Raw genomic sequence first — 14,739 nt, forward strand, 5'->3', positions numbered from 1 at the left:
CGCGCCGCCGTCTCGCGAAGGCGGCCTCAGCACTGCATCCTCTGGAGAAACGGCGCTGCGAGCTCCACGATCCCGGAGATCGAGGTGTCGAGCGCTGCGCCCACTGGGTGGGTGCAGGGAGGCGGGACGGGCCCGCTGAACCGGGTGCTCTTTGACGTCCAAGCCAAGCTCTGGGCCGAGGGCAATGCCATCAAGGAGTGCACCAAGGCATATATGGCGTCATGAACAGTCATCCGGGTACGCATTCTTCCTTTTTTCTTTGCTTCCTTGTTTTTCTTTGTGGGGGCGTGCCAGTGCACCCACTGGGTGTAGTCCCTGAGGTTCGGGCCGGCTGCTGAGCGGGCGGCTCGGAACTCTAATCGGTGAGTTCCAAGTGCCAACACTTTTTCTGAAATTTTGATGCAGGATTACCAGAATCATCGCGTGACCTCCTTCAACGCCAATGTTGAGGAGCTGGCCAAGCGGACCGCTGACTTGTCGGACAGCCGGGGTGAGTCTTCTTCTTTCTCTTCGGGGGCACGCTGGCGCACCCGCGGGCTGTAGTCCCCGAGATTCGGGCCGACTGCTGAGTAGTCGGGCCGGATCTCCCCGGTGACCTTTCTTTTTTGTTGACGACCGACACCCCTCCCCCCTTCTTCAGAAGCCAACGCCGCCCTTCAGCAGCAGCTGGGCGAAGTCAACACCGCGTTGCGCGTCAAGGAGGAGGAGTGTGGCCATGTGACGGAGGAGCGCGACTGGCTGGCTACGCAGCTGGCAGAGCAGAAGGAGCTGCTCCAGAGGGCCCAGAAGGAGGCGGAGGACAAGGAGACCGTCCTTCTCGCCGAATTTGCGTCCAAGCGCTCCTCGTGGACCGACAAGGAGGCGATGCTGGTCTCCGGCTTCCATGCAATTGAAGATCTTGTCGATGGTGAGCTTTCCCTCATTTCCTTTTATGGGCTGCCGACTGCTAGTCAAGTCAGCCTTAAATTTTTAACCTTGTTTCTTCATTCTTCTTCCTTAGCAGACTTCTTCCCCGGCCATTCGGATGCCGCCAATCAAGCCATCGAGGCTGATCGTCAAGCACGGAGGGCGGATGGCGCACAGATTGCCGCCAACGCCCCCCGAACTCTTGGCGAGCAGATCCTTAGCATCGAGGCACGCCTTCGGCCAGCTCACCGGATGTTGCGCCGGCTGCAACCTGTCGGCGCCTAGGCGATTGCCGTCCTATGGCCGGATATGCAGGCACCGTGCACCCCCAGTCGGACTGTCGACTGGCTGGAGGTCGCAGCCGGCCGTCTTGAGGCCTGGAAGGGCTCTTCGGCCCGGGCTGGAGCACGCCGGGCTTTAGAATTTGCCAAGGCATGGTATCCTGGGCTGAGTTTAGCCCAGTTAGCCACATTCCGGCTGGAAGCTCAGGCGGAGCTGGGATCAGTGGAAGACAATCTTGTCAAACGAGCCACGTCGATCGCCGAGTACATTGACACCAACGTCTTCGTCACAGAGCAGGCAACGGCGAGAAGGCGGCGCCGCAGTGGTTCGGGCTGAACCCGGACGACGGCGAGGACTCGACGGAGGTGATCGACTCAAGTGGCAAAGAGGAAGGCGAGGAGGAGGAAGGAGACGAGGAGGAGGCGCCAGAGGTCGAGGCAGGCGACCAGCCCTAGCTCGACCGCGCCTCTAGCAACGAGCTGCGCCCAACTGAGCCAGCCGTTTCCATAGGTGATCAAGCGGAGACCAACCACCAGGCCGCCCCGTCAATTGGCACCACCGACCCCTCCGGTTCTCCGAGTCCGTCCGCGGCTTCCTAGGCTGCCACTTTATCTTTTTACCTGCTTAGCTGTCTTAATGAACTTGTTATTTTGCACAATTCCACCCACTGGGTGTATCTTGAACTTCTGTTTGATGATCCAGCCAAGGACCTTTCTATGTAAATATTTATCCGCATTCTGTCTCTTCTTGCTTATTGCTCTCTAACTTTTTCCTTTGTCGCCTTCCCTTGGTTGCCGTTTTGCCAGTCGGACAGCCGCTCTGCGGACTGCCGCTAGATCAAATACTTGTCTTCTTTGGGAAGGCAAGTACTTAGCCTTTTAGAGTTTTTAGCATGTTAATTTAGAAAACGGCAAGCCGGCTACTAAAGAGTCGGTTGTAAAAGGCTGAAAACCGGCCTTAAACTATGAGCGAGCTTTGAGTCCTTAGCCATTTTTCATATGGACACCTATTCTACCTTACCCCTGCTTGCCAGACAGTCGCTCTGCGATCTGCGGCTTCTAACAGGAGATGGCTTAAATTCCACACATTACTTGTCCGACTACAGGAAGTCGTTTCATAGCTCAAGGTGGCAAATCCCCGGGCCGACTAGTCGAACCCGGCGCCAAGTGGCATAACAAAGAATAACATATTCATAGGCATAACTCTTTATCATATAGATAAAAGAAGGCAGTCCCCGAGCTCTTCTCAGGGGGCCCGAGGTCTTCGTACTTTAATACAAAAGGTAGCGTGATACATACTGCATTAACTGTAAAATCTTCGAAGGAGGTTTGCATTCCATGGCCGTTCCGTCTCTTTGTTGGAGTCGTCCCTTTTGCGCGCTCGGGGCTTCTGAGCGTCGATTAGGTACTAGGAGTCGTTGCCCAACACTTTGCTGATGATGAAAGGGCCTTCCCAGGGTGCTGAGAGCTTGTGCTGGCCAGCCGTTCGCTGAATCAGCCAGAGCACAAGGTCTCCTTCTTGGAAAGATCGCGGCATGACCTTCCGATTGTAGTATCGACGTAGGCTCTGCTGGTAGATGGTGGACCGGCTGAGTGCCAACAGCCGGCTCTCTTCCAGTAGATCGACGCCGTCTTGACGTGCTTCCTCTGCTTCCTCCTCGGTGTACATGGATTTGCAGCACATATTTGAGCTTGTCGCCTTTTGGAGAGGTGAGGACGATGCCGGCTCCCAAGCCGGTGCGCATCTTGGAACCATCGAAATGCATTCGCCAATGGGTGGAGTCGGGCGCTGGCATTAGATACTGGGTTTTGGCCCAGTCGACGAGGAAGTCGGCCAGCGCTTGTTACTTGATGGCAGTGCGAGGTTGGTAGTAGATGGTGTAGAGGGCCATATCTATGGCCCACTTGGCCACTCGGCCCGAAGCGTCTCTGTTGCCGATGATCTTGGCTAGAGGAGCCGTGCAGACCACAGTGATTGGATGTTCTTGGAAGTAAGGCTTCAATTTCTTAGCGGCAAAGTGCACACCATAGCACATCTTCTGGTAGTGGGGGTAGTTTTGCTTGGAGGGCGATAGTACTTCACTCAAATAATATACTGGTCTCTGGACTAGTAGCGCTTTGCCTTCCTCCTTGCGTTCTACCACAATGACTGTGCTGCCCACCAGGCTGGTGGCAGCGATGTAGAGGAGCATGGGCTCCTTAGGAGTCGGAGCCGCCAGGACAGGTGGAGTAGTCAGCATCTTTTTTAGTTGGAAAAATGCTTCGTCCGCCTTGTGGTTCCACTCGAAAAAAGTGGTCCTCTTCATTAGTTGGTACAAGGGAAGAGCCTTCTCGCCCAGCCAACTGACGAATCGGCTGATGGACGCCAAACAGCTGGTTAATTTTTGTACGTCCAGCAGTCGGCTGGGTACCTCCATCCTTTCAATGGCCTTGATCTTCACGGGGTTGCATTCTATGCCACATTTGGAGACCAGGAAGCCAAGGAGCTGGCCGGTTGGTACTCCGAAGACGCACTTCTCCGGGTTGAGCTTGATCTGAAATCGGCGCAAGTTCTGAAAGGTCTCCTTGAGGTCTTCCAGCAGTGTTCCACGCTTCTCCGTCTTTACCACCACATCATCCACGTAAACATGAGCATTTCTGCCGAGCTGCTTGAGGAGGCACTTCTGCATGCATCGTTGGAAGGTGGCACCGGCGTTCCTCAAGCCGAACATCATGGTCAGGTAGCAGAAAGCTCCAAACAGCGTGATGAAGGCAGTCTTCAGCCTGTCGGCCGGGTTCAACTTGATCTGGCGATACCCTGAATATGCATCCAAGAAACTCAACAGCTCGCATCCGGCTGTGGAGTATATCACTTGGTCGATCCTTGGCAAAGCGAATGGGTCCTTGGGGCATGCTTTGTTGAGGCTAGTGTAGTCAATACACATTGGCCATTGCTTGTTCTTCTTCAGTACCAGGACCGGGTTGGCCAGCCATTCTAGAAAGAATACTTCCATGATGAAGCCGGTCGCGAGCAGCCGGGCTATTTCTTCTACAACAACTATCCTCTTCTCTTTGGATAAGTGGCGCAAAGGTTGTATGACTGGCTTGGCATCAGATCAGACATGTAATTTGTGCTCGGCGAATTTCGTCAGGACACCTGGCATGTCTTTGGTGGACCATGCGAAGATGTCTCGATTCTCACGGAGGAAATCGACGAGCTCGCCTTCCTATTTGCAATCAAGGTTGGCGCCTATGATAGTGTACCTCTCTAGGTGCTCTGGGTCCAAAGGTATCTTCTTTGTTTCTTTGGCCGGCTTGAACGAGCCCTCAGCTTCCGACTCCCTGGAATCAGGCGACATCTCTGGCTGTTTGCTTGCCATCGCCATAACCCGGTCTAGCAGTCGCTTCTCAGCTGCGATCACAAGGGACTCGGCCAGCCGACTGCTCTCTGATGCGCAGGCGGATGACTTCTTGTAGTCGCCAGTTATGGTCAGGATCCCCATGAAACTCGGTATTTTCATCTTGAGGTTGGCATAGTGGGGGAGGGCCATGAACTTGGCCAGGGCAGGCCAGCCAAGCAACGCATGGTATTGGCTCTCTAGGTCCACCACCTCGAACCAAATTGACTCTCGACGGAAATGATCTTTGTCTCCAAAGAGGACGTCGATCAAAATCCTGCCGATTGGTGAGCAGGAAAGGCCAGGAACTATGCCGTGGAACACCGTCCGGCTGCACTGCAGTTGCCTCTGCTTGATTCCTAACTTCTCCATGGTGCCTTTCTACAGGATGTTGATGTTGCTGCCGCTGTCTATCAGGACTCTGGAGAAGCGAGTAGCTCGTTTGTCCGTGGCAAAGGTGGTGTCCAAAACCAAGGCATAGGAGCCGGGTTTGGGCATTACTTCTGGGTGGTCATCTCTGCTCCAGCTGATAGCCTTCTCAGACCAATGCATGAACTCTGGGGTGTCAGACGCTACTGCATTCAACTCCTGCTGCTGCATCGATCGTCGGACACACTGATGAACACGACATAAGCTCCGTGCTCTTCTGGGTACTCGTCTTGTACTACGCCGACTGGTCTGACCGCCGGCTGCTGGTGCGGAGGAGGGGGCTGCCCTGCAGGTGGGGGAGGCAAATGTCCATATCCCTTGGCTATCCTGGTGAGCCAGTGGCATTTCCGAGTGGTGTGGTTCGACGGCTTTGCGCCACTGTGGAACTTGCAGGGTCCATCCAAAGTCTGCTCGTATGAGAAAGCCGGCTGCCAGTTGGGCTTGCCGCCCTTCTGGCGTTTGGGCGGGAGATGCCCTTCCGGCTGATGGTTTTTGACTGTTGCCACCTGCCGACTGGTGGAAGTCGATGGCGGGGCTGTGCGCTTGTGGTCGTTCTGCTGTTGACGCCGACTGGTGTCTCCGGCCGGAGTTCGGGGAGCCTGAGGAGCCACCGTGTTGGTCGCGCTAACTTGAATATCCGTCTTCATGGAGGACTCGGTCATGGCGTACTTGTCCGCTATGATCAGCAGCTCGTCAAGGGTTTCCGGCTCGTCGTAGAGAAGGTTGTGCTTGAGGAGGGTGCCCTCTCGGCATCCAGCGGTGAAGTACTCAATGGCCTGCACCTCGTGCACGCCTTCGCAGGAGTTGCGAAGCTCGGCCCAGCGCGTGAGGTAGTCGCGGGCTGACTCGCTGGGGCCCTCTACACATGAGGAGAGCTGGCGAGGCTTGGGAGGCCGCTTGTACGTGTTGGTGAAGTTGCGGACGAAGGCATCAGTGAAGTCGGCCCAATTGTTGATGCTGTGGGGCCTTAAGCTATTCAGCCAAGTCCAGGCCGTGCCTTGGAACATGAGCGGAACGTACTTGATGGCAACACGCTTGTTGCCGTTTGCTATGCTGACGGCCATGGAGTAGTCGACCAGCCAGTCTTCCGGTTTCACAAAGCCGGTGTATTTGGGTGTATCTCTGGGGAGCGTGATCCCTTTGGGGAAGGGCTCGTCTCGGATGCGGGGGCCGAAACACGGCGGACCCAACTCATCTTCTTCTTCAAGCTCCAGGGATCGGTGGAGACGGTCTATCCGGTGGGGGGCTTCATTCTCTCCGACTCCCACTCGGCGGCCAAGGCGGTTGCCGAGCGTCGGGTGATCAACAGGCGGCGTGGAGACTCGCCTCTCCCTTCGAGGGGGAGGAGGCCGACAGTCATCTCGTCGTTCCACTGTTCTTGGGCGGCCGTCTCGGTCACGCTCTACGGTGATGCAAGTCCGACTGCGGCTAGTAGCCGGCTCCTTGTCTTTTCTTCTGCGGACGCCGCCAGTTGGCGTCTGAGACTCCGCGCCTTGGTCTCAGCCGGCTCCTTGATCAATGACAAGCACTTCTGTGACGGTACTTCTGCCGCTCTCCGCGCGAGGAAGCGGTTCGTCGTAGACCACCACGTTGGTGGGGAGCATGTCAAGCGACGTGGTGTCGGAGTCGACCAACATCAGATCGGTGGAGCCTACGGACTACAAGTCCCCAGCTGGCTCACTAGCGACGTGGAGTTGATTGAGGAGGCCCGCGAGGAGGCTCTCGGGCCGCCCGTGCCTGCGTCGGATGTGGGCTCGTCAGATAGGCGGACCTCGCCAACAAGATCGGCGAGGCAACTGGCCGTGCAGGCGATTTCAGCGCCATGTTGCGCGTCGGCGCAAACTTCGTCTGGCGTGCCGGGCTGGCTGCGCTCGTCAGGGAGAAAAAGGGTTCCCGTCCAGAACAGGTCTCCGGACGACGGTGCACCAGGCCCCACGGTGGGCGCCAAATGTCGGGGGTTGGGTGCGACATGTGCCAATGGATGGCTTATCATGATGGCGGTGAGTAGAACGTCACCAGTGCTTGGAAACAGGATGAGTCGTAGACACAAACGCCGGCGTACTTTACCTAGGTTCGGGGCTCTCCTAGGAGATAACACCCCTAGTCCTGCTCTTCGGGGTCTCCGCATGATCACTAAGGCAAAGTGAGTACAAAGGCGCTCCTCGAGCTGTATCTGTGGGTAGGAGAAGGCAAGGCTAGCTCTCTCCTTCCTCTAAGGTCTGGTCTAGTTCTAATGAATCGGAACCCTTTACATGGGTGCCTTGGGGGTTTATATAGGCCTACTCCCCAGGGGTACAATGGTAAACTATATGGACGCAGGACCCAGCTGTCAGTCTCCTTGCCTGCGGGCCATCCTGCCGACTGCTAGGGCCCGCCGATTGGTGGGCCTAGCCGACTTGTCTGGTACGGAGCCGACAGGCCGCTCCCGCCGCTAGCGGGTCCTGCCGGCTGCTGATTACTGTAGTCGTGCTTCTAATGACGCGGGCTTGGTCATGGGGTCGTGGCTACAGTCCTGCCGCCTGGCGGGCGATTACTCTAGCCACTCCCCGTCTCGTCTGGTTGATGGCGCGTGAGACCCATGGAAGGGGCAGGCCGACTTCCGCGGCCCGGCTCCCGTGGGCCGGCTCCCTATGAGTCCGACTGGTGGCGCCCTTGCCGTCTTCCGGACTCTCACTGACTGGTAGGGCCCGTCATCCATGGACCATACCGTCGGGCCATCGTGGGTACAGGACTCCGCCCACTGTTGCGGACGTCAGGGGTGGCATGGCAACAGTGCTGCACCAGGCGGAGATCTCCGCAGGTACAACGCACTGTGCCCTATCCATCTCCTGGAAAGGGGGAGGGAGTGGGCTTTACTGTCGCCACTCCCTGTCCAATCCCCCCTGATGAGGGCATGGGCTTTGCTGGTGTCGTGGGCGGACTCCCCATGGCCGGCTTCTCCGGAAGCCGCCAGTCGGAGTCGGCCAGTCTTGATCTCATTTCTAGGACTCAGACGCATATGAGCAGCCGGCTGTTCCTCCAGCCGCCCTCCTGAAGTCGGCGCAGTCAACCCCGATGTTATCTCAAGGGGCGCAGTCAGCCCCGATGTCTTGAAAGGTTATGGGCCTCAGGTTAGCGTACCCATGGCCCATTACTCCGACACTCCTTACTGCATCTTCTTCGTGATACTAAATGCACAAGGTTTCCTCCCTTTTACTATTTCACCTTTGCTAGATGTCAGTAGCCCGCTTGGATTTCAATTCAGGGTCAGTCGAACCACAATTAAAAGAAGCAGCACCCGCTTAGGCGCGCTGAGCACCTAGTCCGCCTGTTCCCCAGGGAAGTGGCCCATCGGTGTCTATCATAGGGGTGTGGGGCGCAGGAGCTGCTTGCGCCCGATCTGGAGGTCGGCGGGGCTTGAATGGATGGCCGGGGGCGGTGCCAAGCATGGCGGTGTGGAGAGGTCGAGGGGAGGGCGCAGGCAGGGGAGGAATACTGGGTCAGTGGTCGCTGGCATTTCGAGGAAGATCGTCAACACTGACTCGCTGGAGGTAGATGAAGGCGATCTGCCCGTTTTTTGTACATCGGACGGTGCAAAAAAATGGACTGACCTATTTGCTTTCATTCGACTGTTATTTTCATAGAATCCTGTAGTAATTTAGTGTGCCATGCATGTTGTAGAGCTATCATATGTCTCCCGTCATTTATTTCTCACCGACCTGCTATCTGCTACCTTTACACTATACTAATTGTGCACACACTTCACCCATACTCACACTATTGTTTTTTTATGCATGGGTATTTCAGACTCTGACGAAGTGTTGATGAATGCAGAAAAGAAAAGACAGAAGTCGCTCCAGTGTAATTCGAAGATAAGCACTAAGCGTTCCAGCGCTCTAACAGGTGCAGTGTCAGCAGTTGGAGACATTAAACTTAACTCTGCAGTTGATGATCTCAAGTGCCACACACAACCATCCCAGGTGCTTGCTTTCATTTCTTCTAATTTTGTTGAAATGCCTTCCGCTTACTGTTTTTTCATACATATTCCATCCTCCTATCGTACGTGTGAATATGAAACGCTGTCTTTTTTTGTATATATTCCATCCTCCTATCCTGCGCTTGCCTTACATCGAAGTAGTGTTCGTCTGTATCATGCATCAACTAGTTATGCAGAGCTAATTTTATTCATCTTCTTGTGGTTTTGACTTCATAAGGCAATATCAGAAAATAGGAAGGAAAAGAGTAAGTTAGGGGATGTTGGTGGTCCTCCACACCGACCCAAACAGAGACTCTCTAGATTTGCCACTGCTACTGCTAATGAAGTAGAAGTCCCATGTCTACATGATGAGTTCATCTCCCGTACTCCACCATCACAGGTGCTTGCTCTAAGTTGACAGTGTGGTAATTGGTTTCATGTTGCATATGTTGTCTAGCATGTATTTCTTCTATTTTGATTAAATTGCACCTGCTGAGTTTATACGTTATACATGTGCATATGACATGGCTTTCTGTGTCTAGAATACACTGCATCGATCTATCGTACCATATTCTTACATAAAAGTACTGCTGGTGTGTATCCTGCATCAGTCACTCATGATTGGACGCTTTTAACATGGCAGTTTGATAGTGGTTGCATCTTGTATTGATTTCTATGTTGTACTGCTTCTAATTTTTCGAATTGCCACTTATGACAAGACACTTTTAACTTGACAGAGTAATATTGGTTGCATCTTTCATATGGTGTCTAGCTTGCATTACTTCTATTTTCTTGAAAATCCTTCTGCTTAGTTTGCACATCGTAGCTGTGAATATGTCATGACGTCCTATTTTTCTTACATATTCCATCCTCATACGGTTGTATTACATCAAAGTATTGCTTGTCTGTATCATGCATCAGTGAGTTCTGAAGAGTGAGTCTGAAAAGTAATGTTATTCATCACAATTAGTAATATTGTCTTGCTCTGTCCAATACTTTCTAGCTTCCTCCTAATAAGACTCACATTCTTTTTTCAACAGATGAGGTTCAAGTTGGATCCGAAAGATGATGCAACTAGACAAGCATGCACTCATGTTTTTCAGTCTGCTCTGCGACAGTATCGGTACCACCTTAGAAAATCTCACTTTGAAGGCAAGGCTAACAATGAAATCTCCCAAACATATCCAGTGGAATATATTACAGGTGAAGACTGGACAGCCCTCTTTAAACACTGGTCTGATCCAAAGTATCAGGTAGGGTATACGTATTTGATCAGACCACATATTGAACTTGTATTTATGTATGTGCCTTACAAGTGTATCTTCTTCTAGGCTAACTGTTTGAAGAACAAAACCAACCGTTCTAAAGTGAAATTCCAACATACCACAGGATCTCTTAGCTATATTACACACTGCGAGGCTCTTGTAAATAGCTGATACTTCCTTCTTCTTTTTTGTGCCATATTATCGTATCTATATTGACTTGTTCCAAATACAGAGGAAATCCCGTGCGGACCAAAAAGAACCTGAAACGAATGCAGTGCAAATCCTCAAGGATTGCCACACCAGGAAGATGAGGGGCATGAGCACACCAGTTCAAGCCGCTGTTGTAAGTCCTTACTCCTCCTGCCTTGAACTGATTGGTACTATGATGTGTTCATTTAACTACTTGGTTTGCAGCCAATGTTAGTTACTCTGTTCACTTTTATTCACAGTTGTCTTAACGTATCATTTCACCTTACATGGTTTAAAAGAGATGAAGGATATTCTTTTGGTCTTGATCTGTAATCTAGTTGTTATGTTCACGTGCGCACACAATGATAAAATAGCCTGTTTGTTTTATATATGTTTGCCCATGATATGAATGATGTCATACTATGTTCATCCTACTTTAAACCATGTCTCTTTATCCTTAGATGTCAATGAATGTGAGGAAATAGGCAATACAGTAGGCATGCTACATGGACATATGTTCCGAAAGTGATTTTATTATGTAGTTGGCACTACAATACATGCTAATGTATTACAGTAGTTCACCAAAATAAGTTATGTATAAACGTTTAACCTACTTTGTTTGTTTTTGTCTCATTAGTAACTTATATGGTACACTAATCTACAAGTTCAAACTTTCAGGAAGCTATGGAACAAATGATTGAACAGCCACAACCACCTGAAGGTGACGAGGCTACTACAGGTACAATGTCACCTCTTGCGGCAGTGCGTCAGTATCTCTCCACTAAAAGTGCAAAAAGCACCTTCCTGCGTAATTCTGGGTTGGTTGTCAAGGTAACCTCGTCCAAATCGCCTACTGAACAAAATCTTCCTGGTAGACAGAGTGATATATCTGTGCTCTAGACACAAGTCCAAACCCTAATGGACGTTGTTTCGGAAACAAGAATAGTGGTCGAGAAATGTCATCAAGATATGAATGGTTTTGAAACCAGACTATCAGACATTCGCTTCGTTGTTCAAGAGCAATGACAGAAAAAAAGGTGGAGATCATGCTGCTCCATCAGATTCTACAGCCTGAAACATTAGCACTCAGGTCAAATGATCTGTGCTTCTATACATCTGATGGTGCTTTTATATGGAAGGAATGTAAACTTTATGCCAACAGGCCTTTTGTTGTATGGTTGTAATTTATTTTGTTGTGATACAACATTTATGATGCTGCCTCAGGCTGCAGTAATTACGACGCTATTTTTGTATAGTGTAGGTTTATGTTAGTAATGTATTTGGCCGAAACCTTTGTAGGAGCCCAACATGCCAACATTCGTCGGGCCCATTCCAATTGGGCTAAAAACGATTATGGGCCGAAATTGGCATGTAGCCCACTAAAAATATCTCGGCCTAAATCAGCATAAGCTTTCATATTTTTCTGGTAGGCCTGTGCCCATAGTGGGCCTTTAATAGGCCGAAACATAATTTTGGCCCTCAGTAAAAATAGGCCGTTTACAAGTGTAAATATCTCGAGCCCATAAAATACATGGGCCTTTAATAGACCGAAAGTGAGATTGGGCCCTGATTGTGCCAAATAACCCACTGGACTTTAACAGGCCGAAATTCAGATGTGCCGTAAATGCGCCGACCTAATACACGGGCCTTTAACAGGTCGGAACTTCAGTCGGGCTAGATTATCGTAATTTTTATATGGGCCGTTAATGGGCCCAATATGACGTTGGGCCACATATGGCCCATGGCTTACGTCCGGCGTTAACAACTGAAAATGACAACAGGCCGAAAGTGGCCCAAAGCTGTAGTGGGCCTCTAACATGCCGAATGTCAGACATGGCCGAATATGACCCAAATTCTTCACGGTCGTTTATGGGCCGAAAGTTCTGAAGGCCTGTAAATCGGCCCAAATGAAGCCGGACCTTTAACAGGCCGGAAATACACCGGGCCGTAATTCAGCCCAATTACTTAGCAGACTGTTAACGGGCCAGAAGTGACCATGGGCCACGTTGATGACAAGTTTAGGACGGGCCGTTGATGGGACGATTTGACAGAGAATGTTGGGCCTTTAGCTGGGCCAGCCCATTATGGTCGGCAGAATCTTGTGGGCCTTTAGCTGGGCCGACCCATTGTGGTCCGCAAAATCTTGTGGGCCTTTAGCTGGGACGACCCATTATGGTCTGCAAAATCATGTGGGCCTTTAGCTGGGCTGGCCCATTATGGTCCGCTAAATTTTGTGGGCCTTTAGCTGGGCCAGCCCATTATGGTCCGCTAAATCTTATGGGCATTCGGTTGGGCCGGTCCATTTAATCTTTGTGGGCCACTTTTGGGCCGGTCCACGTGCCAACATATCATAGGCCCATCTCGACCGTTGGATGAGTGACACCTGTGCCAACGCGGAGCTGACGCGTGGATCCGTCAGCCAATGAGAATTTTACACGTGGAAAATCGGCATTGGTCGTGGCTGTTAACGGGTTATCGGATCCAAAATCCGACCCGATAGCTTAACGGCATTCTGTTACGGTGGACCCCATGTGTCGGTCACCCTTGACGGAAGCACTTCTGTGACCCGCGATTTATCATCATGGAAGTGGACACTTCCGTGATGATAATTTTGGTAATGTCATGGAACACTTCTACGACAGCACAGGTATGACTATCTTGATTCTGTCATAAATTTGTCATGGATGTACATGCATGGCAGAAAACGCGACCTACTGTGACAAACACATATCATCACGGAAGTGTATTTTTTTGTAGTGCAAAGGTTGGTTAAGGCCTGTAGGTGTAAACCGACTCTCTCATGTAAACTTGCATTGTAAGATAGGAAGGATAGAGACCGAGCTGGACACTTTGATGATCAGGCCTCGGGACTCAGTAAACCGGCGGGCGTCAACTTGTGTATATAAAGGGACGACCCGACAGCGGATTAGGGACAAGGCACAACAACGCGAGAGCCAGGCAAAGCGGATTCGCTCCCTGGTCATCGAAACCCTAGCAATACCAACACAACTAGATGTAGGCTTTTACCTCTCGTGTCCCTTTTCTGGTTTAACCCCTTTAAGCTAACACGTAGTGATGGCTCCGCAACTAAGTCCTTTCACGAGGACATCTGCCGTGACAAAACCATGACAGTTGGCGCCCACCATGGGGCTATCGCATGATGGTTTCGAGTTCTTGAAGGGTGGCTTTGAAGGACTCAAGGGATACGCTATGGGCCGAATGACTAAGAGTCGTCGCGGCAAGCTCTACATCAACGACGAGGGATGGGGTCCCGAGGCCGGTTCAATTGAATACGGGTACCGGGTCCCCTTTGGTGGAATTCATGTCTTCATCGGCAAGATCGGCGAACCGGGCCCTGAGCTGGACATTTGCACCAACACCATCGAGACGGCTCAGCGTGCAAGCTCTGCCCCGGTTCAGCCCGCCGTCAAGCACATCTTCGTTTGTGTCATCCACGGAGCGGAATATGCGGATGGATCGGTATCTGGTGGAGAAACCGTTGTCTTCTCTGACAACGAGTCTTCAACCGGAGAGACCGGGTCACTGTATCAGCTGCAGGACGGCCGGATTAGTGGAGGTTCCGATGGCAACAGTATTCTGGACCCCTTGATCTGCCAAGCCGGGTTGCAGTCTTCATGGCCGATACACAACCAGCGCAACACTCTTCTACCACCGCGGCAATGATCTCCGGTTCAGCAACAGCAACGCCAGCGGGAGCAGGGGGCTCTGCGCCGCCTCTGGCTCAGGTTTTGTCTGAATTGTTCGAGGCTTTGGAAACATTGCTGGCAGAAGAAGTAGATGCAGCAACCCGAGATCAGCACAACACGGAGATTGCAAAGGTGAAGGATTAGATAACCCAAGCTAAAGCGGACCTGGCGGCAGAGAACGTCGGGATGGCTGCAGAGCGAGCCGGATTGGAGGCTCAGGCATACCGGCTTATGCTGGATCGGAGCGCACCAGATGATGTAATTAGGAAGAGATACCAATTGTGCCTTCCATCAGCCTTGGAGGCAAGGAACCTTTTCAACACACCTGGAGCATGAACCAGTAACCAGCCAGTGGTACACCGGACTGAGGCACTGGTACCACGAGCGCCGGTTCAGCCACGCGCGACGGATCCGCCCCATCAGGACAACATTGTGTCTCAGCGTGTTCTGACACCTCCGGGGCATTACTCCAACCCGTTTTACAACATTGTGGCCGCCGCTTCCCGATTGGCAGCTCTCGCGATCGAAGGCGAGTCACCGGTGGCGGTTGAGACCCGACAAGTTAGGGAACTCCTCCAAACAGCTTTAACCCAGTAGCAGGCTTATTCACATAGTCGTGAGAGGACCAAT

At 52.0% G+C, this 14,739-nt stretch overlaps 1 protein-coding gene across 1 annotated transcript; it reads right to left on the bottom strand.

The window, feature by feature from the left end:
- Positions 1 to 4,393: 4,393 nt before the first annotated feature.
- Positions 4,394 to 4,936, bottom strand: LOC147967868 (uncharacterized). Its single transcript, XM_087523289.1, has one exon. It carries the CDS (start codon positions 4,934 to 4,936, stop codon positions 4,394 to 4,396), a length of 543 nt encoding a protein of 180 aa, XP_087379415.1.
- Positions 4,937 to 14,739: the final 9,803 nt, after the last annotated feature.

Source organism: Triticum urartu, chromosome 5A, assembly GCF_056163025.1.
Source record: "Triticum urartu cultivar PI428250 chromosome 5A, HENAU_Tu73, whole genome shotgun sequence".
Lineage (NCBI taxonomy): Eukaryota > Viridiplantae > Streptophyta > Magnoliopsida > Poales > Poaceae > Triticum > Triticum urartu.

Bases quoted from the DNA above. Each gene is read 5' to 3' on its own strand.
- LOC147967868 (XM_087523289.1), bottom strand. From the start codon at position 4,936: ATGGAGAAGTTAGGAATCAAGCAGAGGCAACTGCAGTGCAGCCGGACG.